General features: G+C 35.0%; 1 protein-coding gene across 7 annotated transcripts in view; it reads right to left on the bottom strand.

The window, feature by feature from the left end:
* Positions 1 to 18,974, bottom strand: part of FSD1L (fibronectin type III and SPRY domain containing 1 like) — a 63,954-nt gene that overhangs the window by 5,795 nt on the left and 39,185 nt on the right. For 5 of the 7 annotated variants that reach the window (XM_072959855.1, XM_072959859.1, XM_072959861.1 and 2 more), the window contains 7 exons: positions 17,370 to 17,491; positions 12,403 to 12,612; positions 11,100 to 11,198; positions 6,742 to 6,871; positions 6,064 to 6,096; positions 2,923 to 3,023; positions 2,207 to 2,458 (listed from right to left, as the gene is read on the bottom strand). In XM_072959855.1, the coding sequence (XP_072815956.1) occupies positions 2,207 to 2,458; positions 2,923 to 3,023; positions 6,064 to 6,096; positions 6,742 to 6,871; positions 11,100 to 11,198; positions 12,403 to 12,612; positions 17,370 to 17,491 (947 nt within the window). The remainder of the gene's footprint in view (positions 1 to 2,206; positions 2,459 to 2,922; positions 3,024 to 6,063; positions 6,097 to 6,741; positions 6,872 to 11,099; positions 11,199 to 12,402; positions 12,613 to 17,369; positions 17,492 to 18,974) is intronic. The other 2 variants (XM_072959856.1, XM_072959858.1) reach the window with 2 other exon arrangements.

Here is an 18,974-nt window from a genome sequence, read left to right as displayed (position 1 = left end):
TTGTTCTGTGCAATATTCAGTAGCCCCTCTGTGATGCCATTTCTAATATTTAGCTTCAGCTAAATAATGCCACATGGCCGTCCTGCTGGCACCCCATCTTTCCCCAGGACTCTCTATGTTCCCTATCCTGCTGAGGACACTATCACCCTCTTGATCACACTGGATGGAACTTGAATCATCTTCAGTTCTTCTGTCTCTCCCTCTAATCCATATTTAATTATTGAGTCCCATGAATTCTACTTTCATACCACCAAATCCACTCTTCTTGATTCCTCACTGCTCAGCTCCCTCTTACCACTAATCATTCAACAAACACTTATTATAATAAAACACTTCTTTACACTATGTAAAGCACCTGTCAGGCAATAAGGACATAAAATACTTAACAAAACAGACATGGTCCTTCCTACACTGCTTAAAAGCCACCTCCCTGAAAAGTCTTCCCTTATCCCATGTTTGCAATCTCTTCCACATTTAACCATTTACTCTCTAATATTTCTAAAACCAGATTATCATATGACTACAGTTTTCTAAAATGTACAGAAGCCCCTTCCCTCAACAATAAAAAAAAGATTAGCCTATCATTATTTTTCAAGGCCCTCAGAATCTGATCCCACCCTACATTACAACTTCTTCCCGTGCCCTGTGCTCTAGGTTAACAACCACACTTCTTACTACTATCTGTAAGGAACCACAAAGAATGGGAAAAGACATAGAAGAAGATAAGCAAACCCTATCTTGGTAGTTGAAAAAGAAAAATAAAATATATGCCAATAAATGTACTATTTATCCTGAGGAAAATTATTTATCTGATTCAAAGTTAGCAAGTAGAAAAGACTATAGTAAAACTGACATGCTATCACTAAAAATTAATCAAACCAAAATCAATTTTTTTTCCTTTTTTGTTTGAGTAACTAGGCTGATACCTCATGGAATTATTTGGACACGACGTTACTTAAAATGGTAAAATGTGGTATTATTAGCTTTAATTGACAACTTGGACAGAAGCATCTAGGGAATTACTTTTGTTCTCTAGTTCAACAGTACGTCATCTTCAAAATTTTTATAAATATTTAGATGACAGTAGAGAAGATACTTATCAAATATACTCAAAAAGCTTAAAGAAATTTCCCAAAGGCAAGCATCAAGCTAATATTTAGATGATCTTAACAGGAGGGAAAGATTGGCCAAACCCATTTAGATGAAACTTAAGGACAAATATAATATTCTTCATTTGAGTTACAGACAACAAAAAACACCCCTACACTGCCTAGTGTAAGGGGGAAAAGATAATGCGACAGGACTCCATGGGAAAAGGTCCAGGGGACTGGGTGGCGGCAAGCTCAATACTGACCTACAGTGCTGTTAAGTCATGTTATTAGACATTATGCCACCAAGTCACTAACCTATGATGGTCAGAAGCTGTGTGTTCTAACTGGAGAACCCATATTTAAGATACATATAGACATAGTACACAACCATAGGAGATTATAAGGGTTTAGAAAAGTTAAATTATAAGAGGAACAGCTAATGGTATGCAGAATGTACAGTCTAGAAAAACAGGGTAAGAGAAGCACTGTTAGTAGTTTTTAAACAAATAAGGATTATCATGTTAAATGTGAATTAGGGAACAAAAGCCTGTGTTTCTTCAGATGATAAAATTAAAAAGCAACTGCCTCAGAAGTTATTGGCAGCCAAAGTGAGCTGATTTAAGAAAAGCCTTCTAATCAAGTGTTATCCCACAATGCAACAGGCCGCCTTCTAAGACAATTAGCTTCACATAGAAAAGTTCACGCACAGGAGTGGCAACTACTTGCAGAGATAATAAATGTAATAAGGATTTTATACTGTGTGGAAAAGGCAAATTTCTAAGGTCTATTTCAACTTTAAAAAAAATCTGTCTCCATCACTCTTGACAGGTAATAAAACAAGGGAAGGGAGGAATTAAAATGGGCAAGAAAATATTTTAATGCAAAAATCTTATTTTCAGACTGACTTAGTATGTTATAGATGAATGCTTTTGTGGGCCTATAGGCAGACATGGTACACCCTTCCAGTGAATTCCAGAGCTGAAATTATGTTTGTGATCACCTTTACCACACCTTACCACAATACTAAGGGAAATTCTGTACAGATGATTACTAATGAAAAGTACTGAGATACACGTAACTATGATGAAATGACATGAGAAAATCAGTAAACTTACCTCCATCAAAATCACAAAATACACCTATTCTTTCAGGAACAGCAACATCCAAAGATTTGACTTTATTATTATGCTTTGCCGCAAATGTGTTTTGTAGCCAGTTATTGACATGGATACACCAACTAGTGTTTGTCTTCCCTAACTGGTCAAATTTCCCCAAAGTCTTGTATGCTACTCCCACACTGTAGGATTTACAATCCTTCTGGGCCTTGACCTCCCAATAATGTTGTCCACTTTCAATAGCCGTGTCTCCTATGAAAGATCAGAAAGGTACATTTGACTCTTACCTCCTCTTTATGAGTCACAGAGTTTTATCTATGTCTCATCCCACAAAATGGCACCAAAACAAAAAAAACCTCATTCAGGAGAATACTCATATTAACACACAGCACACAGACACTAGATGCAAAGTACCTGCTATAACTTGTATATTTACTACTAACTTTTCTGAATACACAAGTCATCAGAACTTTTCTCCCTTACTATCTCCACAAGAGTTATAAATGAGAAGCACTATGTAAACTGAAGTAGAATTTCAAACATATCAGTAAGACAGTTTGAAAACCAACCGAAGTAATTAGGCTGCAAGAGGGAGAAATTCTGGCCCCAAATCATTCAATACACAGGCAGCCACTCTGCCTCTGAGGGGAAAGCCCACCAGTGTGATTGTGACACTTTTGACCTGAGATAATGAAGAACGGCTCCACTTCTCCTACCTAGCACTGTGTACGACTCCCCAGTAAAACGGTCTCTGCTGCCCCGTCCTGCTGGAGGCCTGGAGCCCGTGGACGTCCGCTTAGGGGATGGTGTACCACTTCTATACAGACAGGAATGAAACAAAAACAAAGATTCTATGTTGTACATGTTTCATAAACTGAAATTACAAATCACAAAAGGAATCTTTGAAAAGATTTCTAATTATGCTGCACAAATAGCAACACTTAATTTTATCTGAATTCTTTATTATTAAACAGTTGTCAATTACAAAACTCAAATGTAAGAAGTCATCAACATAAAGCAGGCTGAAAACACTGGTATCATGCAGACTGAGCAAGGCTTATACAAAAAACACACACAGCTGAAATATGAAACAATGCCAAAAGTGAGACAAGACAAAGGGGGGGGGGAAGGGGAAGAACCCAAGGGGGGAAAAAAAAAGAACTCAAGAAAAATAATGGATTATAGCTTAAATTCCTTGCAGTTAAATTTAAATTAAAAGCAAAGGCAAAAATAGACTTACTATAATCAAAACTAAATAACCTCTTTTATAAGCAGTAGGTATTTTTGTTCTGTTATCTCTTCTTCTTAAAATGAAAAATAGCATTTACCCAAATCCATGCACAGAATAATATCAAGTATTATAAAGTACTTCTACTAAAATGGACAAGATCCAACCTGACTTTCCTTTATCAAATTCCATGATATGATAAACCAGATAATATTAGGCCTTTCACTAACTCCCAAAAACTCAAAATAAATCAAATCCCAAAGATATTTTTAAAATGACATTTCAATTATACTGAATCACTCACTGCATTCATAAAACAAAAAAAATGTAACTTACCAGTAGTAAAGAAATAAAGGGAAAGCGTGACAAAAAGAAAAACAGATATAACTATTGAGAATGGCAGCTTAAATTTCAGAGAAGGTAAATAAGGAGAACTCCTCCACTGCAGCATTCTAGACTTCCAACCCTAAGTACATTTTTTCAGGAAGTACAACAGCTATTATTGTCTTATGACAAACATGATCCCACCCTCCCCCTCCCCCCGCCCTCTGAAGACACCCTGGTCACTCAACTGAATTACGGCTCTTCGTTACCTCTACTCTGGATTGCTTCACCAGCTTCCCAGATGATCTCTTTGCTGCCCAGTTCATCTGTTCAGTGTTACCAGGTAAACCTAACTCTGATTCTCCCACTTTACAATCTTCAGGTTCTTCCTCATTGCCCACAAATAAGCTAGCCTGGCATTTCAGGTTCTTCTTGATTTGGTCCCACTCGGCTTTTCTAGCCTTCTCACCTCTGGAGAGCACTATCCAGCCAAATGTAGCAGCTCAAATGTTCCTTAAACCCAGGCAACTTGTTTCAGCGCCTTTTCCTTTTGTTGCTCCCTCTCTCACTGCAAATGCTGTGCATTCCTCCATTTACTTGAGAATCAGCCTAAATACCATCCCATTAATGAAGGTCTTCCAGATCCTATTAGGCTAAGTAACTCTTCTGAAGAGTCCAGCTCCACACCAAAATCCTATGTGTGATCTTTCAGGCCCAACCAGAAGTAGTTACAAATGCTTGCTTTCTCCACACCAGACCTGGTGCACAGCTAGTTCACTGCAGTTTTTGGAGGGAGTTGCAATCACCGCTATAGCCCCAAGTTCATATGCGTATCTCCATTCCTAGACTAGGCATCTCTATTCAGGGGCCCCCTTATGGGAGCATGCCCTCAGCTGAGATCCCTTCCAGCTGTCTCTTCAAAGACCTCCTTAGACGGGGCAGAGGTGGGGGGACACAGTCTGAAGACACTTTAATCTGTCTGGATACTTTTCTACTCCTAACCTTTTTCCCTCTCTCCCATCTTCTTGGCCTCAGGTCCATAAAACAGGAGGAGCCCTTTGTTTAGGACTTCCTGAGCAGTGAGGTGAGCCTCAGATACTCACCATCTGTCATCGGCTCTGATTCACCTGTCACCCTGTGCCATTCTGTTGTGAAAAATGGAACACTGAGGGAGCCAGCACCCTTTCCTTGGGGCCTCTTGTTTACAGTATCACAGCAAGTAAACAAAGTCTTGGCTATTACTTTCCATTTGGCTCATTGTCCTAACTGACCACTTCAACACTGATAGCTCAGGGCATCTTTCTTCCTCTAAACTTCCTTATTCACACTTACTATTACACATAATCTCTATCCTGTATTATTGGTATTTGTATATAGATATATTTCTCATCTACGTAAGTTACAGCAAATTCCTTGAAAGCAGGGACAGTGTTTACCCCTATGAACCCCACAATATCCAGCTGACATCCTACAGTTAACAAATATTTATGGAAAGAATAAATGAATATAACATTCCAGAAGTAGCCTATATACAAAATACCCTTAAAAGGAGAGAAGACTGAAAGAGGAATAATATGATCTGAAATGCTAAATATAAACAGTCTGAAAAATCTCCAAGTGACCAAATGAAATTTCACAGGCTCTATTAAATTCACCAACATTTACAATTTGTAATATACTAACTATAAAATCACTTTCACCAATAAAGAGCAAATAAACTAGAAAAAGAAAAGAAGATAATTTCAAAAAGAGAACACATTCTGGTTTCTGGGAAAGATATATGGTATCTTCAAATCAGCACATTCCTACTGTGCAATTTGAAGTGGTTCATCTTTCTGGCACTGTCCTGGTAATTTCAGCAATGGTCTTTATTTTTTATCCTTGATGCTTTTGAAACTGCATGATTATCATAAAACACAGAACACTTCAAACCTGCCTCATGTCAAATGTATGTAAAAATAAAGTTGTAATGTTAGATATATTGAATAATAGCACAACAAGAAAGATGCCAGGTATAAGTAAATGAAGAAAAAAATCAGAAGCAGGAAAATAATTCAAGAAAGACTTTAAAGCAGAGCTTATTGTTTTGTTATCACACACAACATAATCCAAATGATATGCAGCACATTATAATGCTGTAAATTCAAAACATAAGCTACCAATACAGACAGTCTACACAGAGCAACATTTTAGCTTATGAAGGCTGCTGCAATGGCTTCTGCTTATTGGTTAAAAGAAAAAATTAAGGTTATTCAGCCAAGCTAGATAAACTAAGTCCTAGAACTAGACAGACATAGATCATCACCTTGTATGTTTCTTCAGTGAAGTAACATGGACACTGTCAGATAAAAATAGGCAACTGTTAAAGAGATTGCTTTACAACTTAAATTAAACAGCTTATAATAAAATTAGATGAAAAGCTTGCTGACGAAAATTTTTTTTTGATTCACTGTTTAACTCACAGTGATATTACCTTATTTCAGTTTGAGCAGAATTTCTCCCTGTTAAAAGAGGCCCCCATACTTTGAGACTATCTAAATAAGTCTGACAATAGGAAAAGGTCCCAAGCCTGCCTCTTTAGTTCATAAGGTTGCTGATCAGGGGCCAGACAGTAGCGTTGTACATGGCAAAAGCTGTCATTAAGTGCAGACCTTCAGGTAAGACAGGTGATCTGTAAGTCTAAAATTCAAGGAACTAGGCTAGAAACGTCTCTCCAAGCAATTCAAGTTGCTGTAGATATAACTTTAAAGAAACGAAATTGTTAAGTAAGAAGAGGATTAGGAAAGAAACTAAGAAAAAGTAATGAAACATGTTAATGACAAACTCAAGTACTGACAAACAATATTATATTCCTTGGTGATACATTAGCATTTCACAAATCATAGTGATATACAGAATAAGGATTTCATTTTACGTTATTTCTCAAGTAAGAACCAATGCTCAAGAATTCTGTCCAGATAACAGATGTAATGAGCTAGCTTACCTGCCCTTGTTCTCTTTCCCTTTACTTTTACTTTCTTGACTTTTTCCTCCAGTAGGATCCCACTCTACACAGGTATCTTCAACTCTCAGGTTCAAATGGGATGATGAATTATCCAAACTGAAGTTAAGTGCTAGCCAAAACAATATTTCAAGTTTTAAAAATATAGCGTATCTCTAGTTTTTGAAGCACAACTATCATCACATTATTTTCCTACTCAATTGATTTAACACTGTTTATAGAGAATATAGTTCAAATTCCTAATCCTAGTATTTAAAGTCCAGAACGATAAAGCCATAATCTACTTTTATTTATTTTTGTTTTTGTTTTTCTGGGGGGGGTAGTAATCAGGTTTATTTATTTATTCATATAGTCTTTTTTTTAAAACGGTGGTACTGGGGATTGAACCCAGGACCTCATGCATGCCAGGCATGCAGTGTCATAATCTACTAATTCCCACTTTATTTTCCATCCTCCTTCTCTATATATCCTATATGCCAACCAAATACAACGGACTTGCATGGCTACTAGTCTTTCACTGTTCCTTCTGCTGGAATCTCCATCAGCACACAATAGCTTCAATTTCCTATACGTAGAACATCAGTTGATTACCAGCTGATTGTTATTTCTAACTAGGAAGAGAAGCTGGTAGAATTAAGAATGAGAAGAAAGTAACGTGGTGTAAGAAATTATAGAGCCTGGCACACACATATCTTCTCTGTTGCTCTAACATCTAATAATTTCGTATATAAACTCTTAGTAGTTTCAAAATATGGCAAGCATGGAGAAACGGGGCCACGACAGCAGAAGGGAACTAACTCAGCTGACAGAGCTAAAGATGATCTACATGGCAAAGAGCAGAGCAGGGAAAGGGGCTACTTAAAGGAAAACAAATCGAAAAAACACAAAACAGAACTATGTTTTCAGGTTACTTGGTATTTGGGTGAAATACCTGTACTATGCACATGACTTGTCAGAACTGCTAACTTACGGAATCAGTGTTACCGTCTCCCTTTGGAAATTGAGGGTAAATCACTAATATCCACAGCTGAGTCGTACACAGTTCCTCCTATTTAATGTGCAATTCCTAGAATCTCTATCTTAAGCGAGGTATCAACTGCATAGTTACCAATTAATCTGCTTCTGTTAGTTACACTTCCCTCCAAAGTTGAAATTTCTGGTAAATACTCATTGAAGAAATATTTATTTTATAATATCTCGTTTCACTTAAGGGTAATACTTGATTTAGCTAAGGTTTCAGTGTATCTGTGAAGTATACAATAGCAAACAACAAAATACCCATATAGAGCCTAATGTTTACCTACTGAATCAGGAATCTGTTCATACTCCACTGTTTTGTAAACAGTGCTTTAATTTCACCTATCCATCTGACCCATTGTTCACTGTATTTATAAAGCACTCTAAATACCAGTCTACTGACCATAACCACTTCTAGTAAATATCATACTATGTGCGAAAAAGTTAACAGCTTTCAAAGCTGCATGTAAAGAGAAATGAACTTACTGAAAGAAGAAGTAATATAGCTTCTCAGTTAAAATGGAAATAGAATTCCTTAACAGATGGGTTACTAAAAAGTTAGGATTAAGTAAAACTGAGACCCTGTATTATCAAGAATAAACTGCCTTATGAAAACTAGGTTAACCTCCAGATTAGTTAATACATGTGAGGGCATCTGATTTTTTTATATTTTCTCTTTTTTTTAATGTTTCTTTTTTTTTAATTTTTAGGGGAGGTAATTAGTTTTATTTATTTGTTTATTTGTAATGGAGGTAACAGGTGTCAAACCCAGGACCTTGTGGATGCTAAGCAGGCACTTTACCACTGGGCTATACCCTCCCCCACTGCATTTTTGAGATAAAGAAAAAGTGGATATAACTCTAAGGTACCATCAATTCTCAGTTGTTTGCTAAAATCCTAAGGAAAAAAAATCCTAAGGCTGTATCGTAATGTTTGATATGACGGAGAGAAGAGTAGAGTCAAGAGTGGCAAGAATATATGTACCACCTCCAGCCATTTGAGACCAGACCTACCAAATACACAGAACACATAGCATCTAAAAGGGTGCAATCTTTTATATCTCTTTTTTTTGGACATCATCCCTTTATGAGACCTCAACTAAGTCAGAGATCCTCTCTAAGGTAACAGGGATATCATGTACTTAAAAAAAAAAAAAAAGACTGGCCTCAAAAGTGAGGTCTCAAATGTTAACCCTGTCTCTCATCTAAGTCCTATAATATCTAGATATTAGTTTCCATATCTTTAAAAGTTTGTGAAAACAAGTACCAAAAAAATCAGAACACAGATATGTTTCTTGTATTTAGTTTGTTTTGGTGGCTGCTTTCTAGGTACGGTAAAATTACATCATAGTCACGATCATCTGAGGCTAGAATATAACTGGTGGTTAAAGTCACATCATTTACCTTTACAAGAAAGTAAGGGATAATACACTTTAAAAGTTTGGTTATAAGAACTTATATTATTCATCACTTTTGTAATGACAGAAGAAATAGGCCTACATACATTAGAGACAAAAATGAAAAATGTTCATTATTTTCCACACCAAGCACTGGATGGTCAGAAAGGGCCGCAACATGTCAAAAAAATTAGTAAACAATCATTCAATGTGTCATTTTTTAAAATCTGCCTTTTCCTCTGGAACTCTTGGCTACCATTAGTAGCCACTCCAGTGTTACAGAATAACCTCAGAAAACCTGTGACCCACAGCCACTTAAGAGAGAATTTTATTGAGTCTCCCTGAAGGTCAGAATCACTGTTCAGTGGGCCTCAGGGTTGAGTTTCAGTCTACACCCACCCCAGGGGGTTTACCCCACAGTGAGAACTGCTCCGAAGAACTAGAAGCAACTTAGGCTTTCCCTACAAGCTCCAGGACCAAGTATCCTACTAGTAAGACCTAGACTCTGCTAACAGGGCAGGCAGACCCGCTCCAGGGAAACCACCAGCCAGCCATGCATCTTCCTCAGCCTATGGACTTTGCACAGAAATATACAATTCGCCACATTTAGGCACAAAATTGGTTACTAAATATAAAAGGTAATGAGAAGGAACAAAAGAAATAAAAAAGATACAATATTCTTGAGGGAGGATATTAACAATATCACAATTTTACCTGACAAGGGCAAAAAAACAGTTCAAGTTATGAAGAAAAGATCATCTGCCTGTAACTATGACTACAATTTGAAACAGTAAAAATCTGTACAGAAACCACAGCAATAGATCAGTTTGTTAACAGGTAATTTTAAATCACTGTATTTCTTGGCTGACCAGTTACCTGTAGTTTTCAAATAAAAACATTTGCAATCTAAACAAATTATTTCAATCTAGTTTTTTTTTTAACCTTTTGATGCAAACCTATTCTAAATTTGTCTTGTCAATAACTTACGGGTCACATATCTTGTTTTATTGTAATATGATATTTTTATATCATCCTCCAAATGATATCAAACTTCTGGCATTCAAATCTAACCAAATGCTATATGAACTAGAGGTCAGAAGAACACTCTAAGGTCCAGTTACCTACAACAATGTGTAGAATTTGCTTCTGTAAGTAAACCAAGTCAATTCTCATCTCACAACTGGGAAGATCTCTAGCATTATGGTCTTCAAATTGGTAAATACTTGGAAAATCTTCTGTGTTAAAATATATTATTCTAGGGGGGTTTAACCAAATCCAAATTGTTCTCATAGACTAGAAGCACCTACATGCCACGCCCACATAAAGGCTGGCACAGAACTTGTAAACAGATTCTAATTCACACCTTTCTAAGCTACTTCTAGGATCATGGGCAAGTTATTTAACAGATTTGAAGTTCACTTTCTTCACCTGCAAAATAGGTATCAATAATATCTATTACACAAATCTCTCAAGATGGTTGCAGTGACCAAATGAAGACTTGTGAGAGAGCTTTGTAAACATTATTAAACTACGTAAATGTTAATTTCTGCAGTAAGATTTAAGAAAACAATCCATTCTCTGGGAAAACTGGGCAAATCTCAGAGATGCTTATGTATTTATACTAGACTAAAATTTGTAAATTAAGCCCCCATCAGAGAACATAACACCATCACCTCAGTCTATTTTACCCATCTGAAAACCATGGTAAAGGGAAATATAATGAAAACCATTACTATAGTCCTAATTTCCCCATCTTAAAATTCCTACTGTTGAGAATTCCGTGTGTGTGTGTGTGTGTGTGTGTGTGTGTGTGAAAGAAGGTGGGGAAGGAATGCAACCATACATGCAATGTTTCCTTTCACGAAGTCTTGAATAACTTTAGATGTTAAGTTTTGCTTCATGCTATATAAAAAGCTATTCACCTTACCTTTGGTCTCTAGAGTAACTGGATCAGAATACTCTCCAGCCACAGCCTTGTTGCAAGCTCGTACTCTGAAATTCATATACTTTGAATCAAACTTTAAGCCTGAAAAAATGAAAGAGGTTTTCAGATATGAAAAGTAAAGAAATCTACTCCAAGAGTATGAACCTTCAAACAGACATTTTTCTCTCCTTGGAACTATTTCTTTATTCAGGAAGAGAACAAATTTCTGTTAAAAGGGTGATAATGCCTGAAATAAGAAGAATCATGATTTATCTATTATTTTCTTCAAAATAAATAAATTATACAGTTTATCAATGGCTTTTTTTTTTAAACCTGGTGAGGAAAAGGTACTCTCAAGTCTCATTGTAAGTAACATTTCATTCATGGAGAAATACTACAATTTAAAAAACATTCAATTTCTGGAAAGCAAACACCCTAAAGAATTTTCACATTTACAAAACATCATTTCATATGTGAAAAATGAATTTAAAGAGAAAATAAAGCATTGGGATTAACTGCAAAACTTTGAAGTCAGTCAGGTCCAGATTAAAATCTCAATCCAAAAACTACTAGTTATGGGACCTTCAATAACTTGACAGAGCCACAGTTTTGTATCTGCAAAATAGAAAGGAAAAAACCAACCTCTTAACTGTAAAGACTAAAAGAGATGTGCTGTACTGATTAAATGAGATGTACTGTGTAATACACTTCAGCCCAGCTCCTGACAAGAGGTAAGTGCTCAACAGTGGGTAATGTCACCAATGTTACTGCCCACATATAACTAACATTCAACAACTCAGGCAACATTTGGCCACTTCAAATACCCAATGTCCCCTATATACAGAGATATGTTTTTAAAGACTGTCAAAAGGCCAACACTCAAACTTCTAACACCAAGTCACAGCCCCACTTTAACTATTACCGTGAAGGTAATCATAAAAGGGTAAAGGCAAAAGTATTTACAGCATCACTAAAATGTGGGGCAGTGCATACGCTTAGGAAACTGACAACTTTTTTACTGTTAGAAAACCAAGGTAATAATTAAATGTTACTCTGAAATACTGCTTCCAGAACATCCCTTCATGTTTGTTTTACATACACTTTTATCAGACTGCAAATATCGAGAAGTAATTAAATTGAAGGTTTTCTTGATATTTTAAGAGAAACTCATTTCTATAATAAATATACAAAAAGTCAGCTTGGCTAAAGAAATTTATTACCTTCACCTTTTAATGTAATTAAAAATATGTTTCACAATTACATTTTATTTTCTGAGGATGAGATTCATGAAATGCTGTTGTTTTACCTGATAGGGTATATTCAGTACCCTTAATATTATCAATTATCTCCCAGCATCGCTCATCCTTTACACGTGGAAGTCCATCAAAATTAGTTTTCCTATATTCCAGTATAAAATGATCAATCTTATTATCTTCTTCTGGCATTCTCCAAGCTACCGTTACAGCGTTGTCAGCCACCAAACACTCAACTGGATCTATCTCTGGAGCTTTGGGGACTGAAGGAAAAAAAAGGGCTCATTTCTCATTACAGTACTAATCCAATACTCAACGTTTGTCATTCAAATTATGCTTTTTAATGTTGCTTTTAAACTGTTCAGTTGAATCAAGCTAAGAGAACGGACATCTTATAAATGCAAAATAACTATTTTACATAGCTCTGTTTAAAACTTCATATTTCAAAGTTTTCCATAGACTTATTCAAAGTTTATTAAAACCTCAATAGTCAAGAAGCAATTCAAACATGCTAAGAATAAAGAATCAAGAATGATTTGTTATTTCTCAAAATACTGTTAATCTATTTCAAATAGCTGGAGAATATAAATTAAATCACTATTGACAAAACAGAATAACTTACTCTGAATCCAGTGATTAAAATAATTCAAGATATTTTCAATGTATTTTTAAATTTTTTTTTCTAAAACAACTGTAATTTCTCAACACTGAACAAAAGTGAACTTCCCAATCCTACTAAATACTTAAGAGTTTAAATTTCTAAATGTTTCTCCAAAGAGTTCTATGATTCATTAAAACAAACTGAGGTAAATGAGTCAAAATTAACATGTATGAACGTTAATCAATTTCTTCTTCATAAAAGAGGCTTTTTACAGCTCCTGAACATTAACAGATGTTCCACTTAAATAACAGCAGGCTAACTGGAGAATGTGGTCCTCCAGTGACACAGACACGTCTGAAATGTGCGAAACTGTGCAAGTATTATATTTAAACATTTTGTTGCTTAAAAAAAAGTTTTAAAAGATTTACTCCAAGTATGTAAGATTAGTTAGTTCAACATTCTACATTAATTAATGTAAATCATCACATCAATAGAAGAAAAATCATATAATCAGTAGAAAAATTATATGATCATATATATCAACAGATGGAGAAAGAATATTTTACAAAACCCAACACTCATTCATGACAAAAACTCCCAGAAAACTAGGAAGCTTTAGTTGATAAAGAACATCTACAAAAAACCCTCAGTTAACATCAGTGTTGAAAAGCTAGGTACTTTTCCCCTAAGGCACTGACATCCCCACTCCTACTCAACACTGTACTGGAAGTTCTAGCTAAATGTTATAAGACAAGGTAAGGAAGTAAAAGATAAACAGACTAGGAAGGAAGAAATAAAACTGTCTTTGTTTGCTGATAACATGACTGCCTATGTAGAAAATCCCAAAGAATCAACAGAAAGCTGCTTGGAACTAACAAGCAATTAGATAGCAAGGATACAGAATACAAGGGATAAACAGGCAGAGTACAGGGGGATTTTAGGGCACTGAAACTGTTCTGTACAATTATGTAATGGTGGATACAAGACATTACACATCTATCAAAACCCACAAAACTATATAATAGAGAGTAAATCCTATGTAAACTGTGGAATTTAGTTAATAATAATGTATCAATATTGGTTCATCAATTATATCAAATGTACCACACTAATGCAAGACTTTAATAATAGGGGAAATTGTATGTGGGGGAGGAAGGGAGGTACATGGTAACGCTCTGTATTATCTACTCAATTTTCCATAAACCCAAATCTGTTCTAAAAAACAAAGTGTTAATTAAAAAAAACTATAACAATAACAACAAAGGAATTATATACATATTAAAATCCAAAGCAATGTGAGATCTAACAAATAACAATGTAAACCAAACATCTTAGATACAATAATCAAGACCAAGATGAAAGGAATTTGATATACATTTTAAATCTTCAAGCCTAACTAGTAAGAAAGGGAGGGAGGGAGGTGAGACAAATGATCTCCATTAGCTAGAGTTCAGCTATTGCATGTGTGTAATTACAACAAATACTTGGAATCTGATATACTTATCAGTAAGATAACAGACAAAGAAATACTTAGCATTTGTCATTATGATTAACTCCCTTCATCTGTCTTGTAGAGAGTCTGTCCCTATAAATGTAACAGACTTCACTCTCTATTATGGGGCACAAGCAACACAGACTATACTATTGACTGCTGAGGGAAAAGAGCACAGGCATTCACGAATTTAATATGCTCTGCACTGCCTCCATGTGAGGAAATGTAAAGGCCTACAGCATCTAGTAATTTTATAATTTTGCTGAGTTAAAACCTATATATTTAATGCCCCAAGAGGCTGGAATAAGGGGAGAACCACTTAGTTTCTAAGTGAGTGTAGCTAACTCCCCACAATCTACATCTCAAATTCAGCTACCATTCCAGAATGAATGTACTGGCAAGTAAATTCTTCTTTCTTGTGAATAATGCCCCTCCAAAGAAAGCAAACTTAGGAGAAAAAAAGAAAATTTTGATAATTTAAGACTGGTATGTCAAACTAAGACTGGTATGTCAACTAAGGGTAACTCAGATCTAACTTGTAGAAGTTTACCCAATATTCTATACAGAAGTGAAAGAAAAGTTTCCTCAAATGAGGGATAAAAGTTCAGGGAAACATGAAAGGTGGTAAACTTGTAATATAAAAACATTACTTAGGAAATGCAGAAGTCTCTTTAGAAACGAGAATGAAAAGCAATTCACAGCAATTTCCATAAAGCAACAAACAGTTAATTCTTAATAGTATGAAAATTGGTTCAATAATTTTACTAAGAATCTTTCTCTGCGTGTGGATATAAAAGGACAACTGCCAACAACATGACCACAAACCTGTCTCTCTTCTTAGCTGCAGATGCTTAGAAAGGAGGATATAAACTCTAAGTTTCAATGCATAAAAAAATGGCTTAGAATGGCTTCTAGTCTTTTTTTAGATTCCACATATAAGTGATATCGTACAGTATTTGCCTTTATCTGACTTAGTTCACTATTTTATAACTATAAATGGAGTGTAACCCTTAAAATTTGTGAATCACTATATTGTACACTGTAATTTAAATAATACTGTTCGACAACTATATACTTCAATTAAAAAATAGCTTAGAGTAGAATAAAATGACTTTGTAATTATCACCATCCGTCATCATCATTTCCATTTTTCAGACTCAGATAAGTCCACAACTCATTACTGCACATAATGCAGTGCAGAGTTGAGTTTTGTGGTGTTTATGGAATGAATTGTTTAAGGGATGAAGGCATTCATTTTTTTTAGTTAATCAGATTGCATCTTATAGGAAATTTTTATGCTATAGCAGAATATAAAAAATCAGTGATATGAATTCACTTTTCATAAATTCTCACAACTTACTATACTTTTCTTCAAGATGAAACTCCTCCACAAAAGGATTCCCTGTTTTTTATTATACTTCATTCCTTCAGACTGCCTTAACAGTCTGCAAAAGAGGAAATCCTAACTGTGCATGCAATCTACCTGACTGTACAGGAGACATGGCCTTAGTCTGCTGTACAAATTATTTTAGCTATCAGCTTAACATTACTTGATGCTAGCTAAAAAAAGAATAATAACCAAAAGGTCCTTAATTGGCTCTTTCACACACGTGGATAATAACTTGGGACTCAATTTCAAACGGTTTTGGCTGCTGAAATATCCTCATACTAATACTGTAAAAAATCAATGTTAACATATTATTACTGGAAATAAAATTACACCTGAACTACCAACAACCACAACAATAATGGTAATAATAGCAGTTAACATTCACTGAGTGTTAACTATGTGCCAAGTACTATTTCAAGTGCTTTAGCAGTCTCAATTCATTTAATCCTTATAAAAACCCTAGAAGGATAACATCACATTTTAAACATGAAGAAAATGAGGTAAAGTTAAATAACTTGCTAAGGTTACGCAGCAAATAAATCGCAGCCAGGATTCAAATCTAGGAAGTCTGGCCCCAAGATCCAAAGTTAACTACCATGGTATGCTGATTCTTTCTGCCAAACTAGTACTAAAAGGTGTCCCTTAAATCCTCCTACACTGTTGAGGGGAATGTAAATAGGTGCAGCCACTATGGAAGACAGCATGGAGATTTCTCAGAAAACTAAAAACAGAACTACGATCTGACCCAGCAATTCCACTCCTGGGTATGTATCTGAAGAAAACAGAAACACTAATTAGAAAAGACACATGCACCCCAATGTTCATAGCAGCATTATTTACAACTGCCAAGGTATGGAATTAATCTAAGTGTCCATCAACAGATGAATGGATAAAGAAGATGTGGTGTATATATACAATGGAATACTACTCAGCCATAAAAAAGAATGAAATAATGCCATTTGCAGCAGCACAGATGGACTTGGAGGGCATTATGCTAAGTGAAATAGGTCAGAAAGAGAAAGACAAATACATGTCACTTATATGTGGAATCTAAAAAATACAACAAATTAATGAATAAAACAAAAAAGAAACAGACCAGATAACAGAACAAATGAGTGGTCACCAGTGAGAAGAGGGAAGGGAAGAGGGGTATATATATATATGTATCTAGATGCATATATAGGGGCAGAGGGGGAAAGGGGTTACTATGGGAGTATATGAAATCGTGTGTGTGAAACTTCTGAAAACTATAAAGCACTATAGAATTTAAAGAATCTTTCAATTAAAAAATGTAAAAAAACTCACATAAAAAAGGTACCCCTTAATAGGATTCTACAATGGAATTTTTGCTCTTAGTAAAATAATTGTCTAAAAATAAAGGTTAGCAAATTTAATTATTCCTAGCTGAACAAAGAGAAAAAACAATCACTATACTTTCTTAATATTTACATTCTAATGTTCAATACAGAAAACTCTTGCAGAAAAAAAGTTTTAATACATAACTTTGTAGGTAAGGTAATAATATGTACCTACTTACCTGGCAAAAACTTCAATGTTTGCAGTATCTGTCTTTCCTGAGAAAAATCCACCATTAAATGAGTCATGTTGTCACTGACCTTTGGTTTCAAAGAAAGGCGAAAGGCTGAAGCCATGGTTACTCTATAGCAAACACAAACATAAACATTCTTTTAAAAATAAGAGAATGGAAAGTATCTTATATTTAATTTATAAAATGAACAGATAGAAATGATTTCACTCTAGTGATTTCAGAAACTATTAACAAAGGTAACAAAACTAAATAGAAATTTTTTGTTAGTTTTTTGAAAATTAACTTAAAAAAATTATAAAACATTTTTAAATTTAATGATATTTGAGACAACCTTTCAGGAACCTTCCTCCAGCCAGTTTTATAAAACTGCATAAAAATACAAATATCTCAAGAAACAAATATCCAAGATAAATCATCTTTAATAGACCCAAAGTCATCTGAACCTCTGTACACTCAATCTAACTGACTTCCTGATGCCAGCCTCACTCCTTTTCAAATGCCAAATAATGAACTGTAAATACACCCTGATTCAAACATTCTGCCTAGCTGTCACATCTACTACATGTATTATCAAATAAAAGTAGAGGTACACTAACCAAATATTGTACAGCTTGGTAGCTGCTAAAGATAGGCCATGGATGAGAAAGGAGAGAAGTGAAATCACAATTCTGAATACCAGGCTAGTAGGTGTCACTCTGATGTATCAACATCAGGTGGACGGAAGGATACAAGGAGAAACAGCCCTGTGAAATCAGATGAACATATTTAGACAATTATGCCTCAAAGCCATGGAAATAATAGGAATTCAATAAATATCCTTTAGATGAATGTGTTAGAAATAGAAAAAGAAAGAAGCCATACTAGACCTCATTTTACTCAAAGTAGGGGGAAACTGTTCTGTCAATTAAAACTGGGATTAAAAGAAATTTTCCTAACACTAGTGGTTACCAGTGGGGAAGACGAAGGAAGGAAGGGCAATTTGGGGTAGAGGAGCTATGTATAAAATAAGCTACAAGGGTATATTGTACAAGATAGGGAATATAGCCAATATTTTATATTATAAATGGAGTATAACCTTTAAAAATTGTGAATCACTATATTGTATACCTGTAACTTATATAATATTGTACAGCAACTATACCTCAATTAAAAAAAAACTCTTATATTCTATTAATTTGTTATTTTATCTCAAATTATGATTTTTCATATGACAGTAAATTTCCACAAGTATCATAAAGTAACTCCCCTTACTATCTTTGGTCAAAGGATAAAACAAAATTGCTCTTCATGAATGTCATCCTCCCAGTACGCTACCTGGGAGAGGAAGTAAATGGAGCTGGAGGAACAATGGGAATACCAGGCCTCATCATTCAGATCTACCAAACTACCCCAAAGACCGACGGTATGAAAAGTACCAAATGTGTTGCTGTAATCAGTTATTTGGGGATGAAAAATGTCAAACTTTTGCTATATTCAGTTATTTTATTTCATTTTAAAACTGGGAAGGTAATCACTTCAGCAGTAACAAAGAGTCAGTAATAGCTGATCTATTTATCAAGAAGAAAGTGCAATACTGAAATACAATTTACAGAG

Source organism: Vicugna pacos, chromosome 4, assembly GCF_048564905.1.
Source record: "Vicugna pacos chromosome 4, VicPac4, whole genome shotgun sequence".
NCBI classification, from domain to species: domain Eukaryota; kingdom Metazoa; phylum Chordata; class Mammalia; order Artiodactyla; family Camelidae; genus Vicugna; species Vicugna pacos.
The sequence above is the reverse complement of the archived record's forward strand: the minus strand, read 5'-3'. Positions and strand labels throughout refer to the sequence as shown.